This window comes from Tupaia chinensis, unplaced genomic scaffold (genome assembly GCF_000334495.1).
Source record: "Tupaia chinensis unplaced genomic scaffold, TupChi_1.0 Scaffold000046_3, whole genome shotgun sequence".
NCBI classification, from domain to species: Eukaryota; Metazoa; Chordata; class Mammalia; order Scandentia; family Tupaiidae; genus Tupaia; species Tupaia belangeri.
The window spans coordinates 2,414,967-2,420,015 of NW_006159504.1; the positions used below are offsets into that span (position 1 = coordinate 2,414,967).

The following is a 5,049-nucleotide window of genomic DNA, read 5'->3' on the forward strand; positions in this document are numbered from 1 at the left end:
CGCTCTTCCTACAACGAGAATACCCCAAGGATTGTTGTGTCTCGCTCCCATTCAGGGATGGTCAAGCAGGTTGCTCTTCAGACTTTTGGAAACCAGACTACAATCATCCCAGCTGGAGGTGCTGGTATGTCCTACACCAGTGTGAATCTTGCAGAGTGTTCCTAGCATGGTTTCGGCTATGTCAGGAGTCTGATTTGCTTGCCCCTTGCTTGGAAAGAAGGCGAGAAAGAACAGTGTACTTTTAGGGTAGGGTTGGTCTCCTGCTTTATGATTTCTAGCGTGAGATATTAGTCACACTAACTTCCAGGCAGAAAGAAATACACAGTGATTTCTCTTCCTCGAATTCTATAAAAGCATATTCCCATCAGTGATGTAGCATTAGTGGCTTTTCTTTAGACAATCTGTTTTTAAAATAATTGTCCTGTTAGTTTAACTGTGGGTCTGTCAGGGAGAAGAGAAACGATAGAGCACTTAATCTGCATATGGCAGAAGGGTGCCATGTTAAATATATGATATCTAGTATCCGATATTACTGGAAGGGAGAATTTCTGAGTCCCAAGTCACTTTTTATACCCTGAACTCCTCAACTTGCATATCTGGGATGAGCAAGAGACTCGCATGTACATCTAGCTAATGTATATTCTGTACTCTTGTATTTTAGAGGTCAGCTCACTTTTTCTAAAATGGGTCTGATAGTAAATATTTCAGGCCTGATAAGCCACATACAGTCTTTATTGCACACTAACCTGGTATTTTTTTGTTTAACTATTTTTTTTTTTTGAGAGGTTTTCGTATAGGGTGCTAGGGTACGTGTGCTCGCCAGAAAGACAGAGACAGACAGAAAGCGAGAAATCACCCCCCGGGGGTATGGCCATGCCACAATCCCTTCTCCTTGATTCTCCTCTTGGGATCTTGGGCACACATGCACACGCGCCTGGCATGAGTTTAAGCCATTGGGTCCAGGACTCATACTGCGGTCAACTACATGGAGTCCAGTGACATAGCCATTATACCAACTACTGGTCCCTGTTTAACTATCTTTTAAAACTATTTAAAAAAAAAAATTCTGGGGACCAGCAGATGGTATAATGGTTGTCACTGGACTCCCATGTAGTTGACCACTGTTCAAGTCCCACACCTGGTGGCTTAAAACTCATACCAGGCATGTGTGTCCCAAATCCTAAGAATAGAGGAGAAGAAATTGCAGTGTGGCCATCCCCCCTCCTCCACAGGGTGTAATTTCTCACTTCCTGTCTTTCTGTCTTTGGCAAGCACATGCACCCTATAGCAAAAATCTCAAAATAAAAAGTCTGAGAGTCCTTTAAAAAACAGGCCATGCCCTAGATTTGGCTTTAGGGGCTGTTTGACAACTCCTGTTATGAGTGGTGTTTAACATATCACTCATTCAGGTAGGTAGCAAATTATGGTCAAAAAATATTGGTGTCAGAAGATTTTTCAGCACAGTAACAAAGGGAGAAGTAACCCGCATTAACTTCTTTTTTTTTTTTAGGTTTTTGCCATAGAGTACATGCACTTGATGGAGAAAGGCACAGAGAGAAGAAGTGGGAAATCACCCCCTAGGGGAGAGAGGGATGGCCATGCCACAGTTCCTTTTCCTTCATTCTCCTCAAAACTTTGGGTACACATAGACATGCACCTGCTGTGATCCCCAAGCTACTGGATCTGGGACTTGGTCCATAGTCAGCCATATGGGAATCTAGCTCCTTAACTACCATACCGTAACCTGCTGGCCCCTGCTCATTAACTTTTAAACTCAGTCGTTTTAATTTGCTGATTACATATATCTACCTTCCTTGATATTACTTTTTTTATAGGCTCTTTCTTTAACTAGGTTGGTTAGGAAAGGTAATGCCCCATTTATTTTATCATTTTTTGAGTCCTGGTTCCTTACAAAAAGGACTTAGCATGGTAGTGTTCCTTTTTTGTTCTCTTCATATCAGGCCTCCCTGGGTGTTGAAGTGAAACTTGTTGGTGTTGTTGGTGTTTAGCTTCAGTCGAATGTGGCATGCCATAAAAAATGGCCCATACTGAAGGTGTCATTCCATAGAAAACAACCACAGCATAGTTTTATATTTTAATAATTAGGGACTTACAGGGACCAGCAGTTAGCGTAATGGCTATGTTGCTAGACTTCCATGTAGTCAACCACAGTTTGAGTCCCGGATCCGGTGGCTTAAAACTCACACCGGGCGCTTGTGCATGTGTGCTCAAGATCCCGAGAGGAGAATGGAGGAGAAGGGATTGCGTTGTGGCCATCCTTCCTAGGGGGTGATTTCTCGCTTTCTTGTCTCTCTCTGTCTGACGAGCGCACGCGCCCTATAGCAAAAACCTCTCCAGAAAAAAAAACTGATGGATATACATTTGGTTATACTTGAGACTATCTTAAGTTACTTTATAGCTTATTTTGGTTCTGTTGAGTTTAATGTTTGTATTGTTGATTTAAAAGAAATTTTCTTTATTTCTTTTTTATTTAAGCCATAGGGCAACTATGCTCACCAGAGCGCAAGAAAGAGGGAGAAAGTATTCTCCAAAGGGATGTGGTTACATCACAACTCCTTTTCTATTCCTCCATCCTGTCAGAATCTTGTGCATACATACACATGTGCCTGGCATGTTTTTCAACCCATCAAGACCATGGTGGTCCACTAGGCCTGCCCCTACAGCCCCCAGACCATTTTTCAATGTGAAATATTTTAGACTTGAGAGACAGTTGCAAAAATAGTTCAGTGAGCTGCTGCGTCCTCTTGTTACTTTTAATACTGTAATCAGAAATTACATTGCTTTCTTAAAAGTGTTGAACAGTAACCTAAATTCTGTGTTTATCTTTTAGGTTATAAAGTTTTAGCACTTTTGGATGTGCCTGATAAGAGTCAAGAAAAAGCTGATCTATACATCCATGTGACGTACATCAAAAAGTGGGATATATGTGCTGGTAATGCTATCTTAAAAGCCCTCGGGGGGCACATGACTACCTTGAATGGTGAAGAAATCAGCTACACCGGTTCAGATGGCATTGAGGGGGGACTCCTTGCAAGTATCAGAATGAACCATCAGGCTCTGGTCAGAAAACTCCCAGATTTAGAAAAGACAGGACATAAATAAGCATAACTAATTACAGGGTGCAACTCTTCCAAAGCTGAAATGGCTAGCCTGAAACATGGAGGCGTCAAAAGAATTGGTGGAGACTGTGCATGGTTAAGGCCATCTCAAACTTTTTAAAGTATTTATGAAGCATCAGAGACTTATTTTCCCTGTGTTAGGATGCAAGATCAGGGAAAATGGGCTGCTTCGTGTCTCAAGTATTGTCTTTATTTTTGAGACTATTTTCGTACAGTTGTCATACACAGGACACATATATATATATTTGTGAATTAAAATCTATAGCTGGTCCTACATTGTTATGAGTCACCATTTTAACACAACATCATGAATCTCCACTATTTGTTAGTACTTTCATATAAAATTGGGTTGAAGGAAGGAATGATTTTGTGTAGATGTTTAATATAACTTTATAATTAGATTTCATTGAAAATAAAGCGATTGGGGATTTTTACCCCTAATTTGGGTGGAAAGCACAAAAAAGCCACACATTTATTAATATGCAACAAAATGCTCTATTTATCTATTACTGAATGTTTCTGTGGATTAAAATAGAAAAAGCTTAAGTTGATTTTTTTCTTTGAAATTTTAATAACAGGTTCACCAGCTAGTTGGAAGTAGAGACATAGAGTGGTTTGCATTGTAATTGTAGTAATTTCTGTGTCTGTGTGTATGTTTTGTTTTTATAAAGATAAGTATGTTTCTGTCCATGGGTTTAACAATTCTGCCATCTTGCTCTCGATTTTCCTTTTTCCGATAGAAGATGCAGGGTCCATCCGTTTTCTTCTGATAGACTTTTAATCTTTAACTCATGAAGTTTGGTTCAAGGTTTCAGGGTTAGCAATATGATTTTGGTACATTTTTCTCATTAGGGATCTAATATGCTATAAGGCACTGTAAGACTATAAGATTCCATTATAATTGAAAGTTACTTGATATTACAGGAACTGAACTAGCTTTCATTACTTTCTAAGACTTTGTTTTAATAATTAAAAAATTAAAATTTGCCAAGTTTCTATATCGACGATTCTCTCGCTATCAAGAATGAATATGGTTGCTTTTGCCATGGTCATGTTTACTATTAATAAATGTATTTAACTGAACCAAACTTTCAAATTAGTAACTTTTGAGGTACTCTCTAGTTTCCCTTTAGATTAGAATAATAAAGGTTAAAGGTATTTTTTGATGACTTTTTTTTTCTGTTTAGTCTACAGAATCTGAACATGGGTTGTGTCACCACAATTAGAACTTTGCTTTGTGAACTGTCTTTGGTTGGAACATGTGGTTTCTCATTGTGATGTCTGGAAACTTCACGAACAATACCATTGTTTCATGTGACATCAGTGCCCTTGTATTCCTTAGTACATTTGTAAGGAGAGGGATTTCACATGCTTTCTTCTTTGCTTTCTTCTCTCTTTCTTTCCTTTCTTCCTCCCTGTTTTTAACCCGAAAGCAGCTTTCCATTTTTTTGCCTGTCTTGGAGGTAATAGTAACCAAAAAGAGTTCATTCTAGCCTCTTGGAGTGTGCATACTTTTGGTTTTCACATTACATTGTCCCAAACCCTTCAGTTCCTCATTTCTGAACCGAACCTATTTTATAAACACATGTCACCTCATCTCTCACTGGTCAGAAATCCCACAAGAGAGTGGGCTTCATTAGGTAGGGCTTTTGTTCGTTAAGATTTCACTCAAAGTTTTGGTAGTTGGAGTACTTGATTTTTAAGCAGGCCTTGAGAATTTGGAAAAGATATCAGAGACCACATCTTTTTACTTTGTAATAAGGTGAACAGATTCTTTTTTCCTCCGAAAAGATGGAAAGGCCTATGTGGTTGCCCAGAGTTCCATGGTACAAACATATGTTTTAAGTGTTGTAACATGTCTAAGTTAGGGAAATGGAACTGGTAAGTAGGAAGTGGAACTTTTCATTTA

General features: G+C 39.0%; 1 protein-coding gene across 1 annotated transcript in view; it reads left to right on the plus strand.

Moving 5' to 3' along the window:
* The window catches only part of BPNT2 (3'(2'), 5'-bisphosphate nucleotidase 2), a gene marked incomplete at its 5' end in the record, with an annotated part of 42,941 nt that extends 38,141 nt beyond the window's left edge, over window positions 1–4,800 (plus strand). Inside the window, 2 exon segments of the mRNA XM_027773737.1 lie at window positions 1–124; window positions 2,852–4,800. Of these exon segments, the coding sequence (XP_027629538.1) occupies window positions 1–124; window positions 2,852–3,123 (396 nt within the window).
* Window positions 4,801–5,049: the final 249 nt, after the last annotated feature.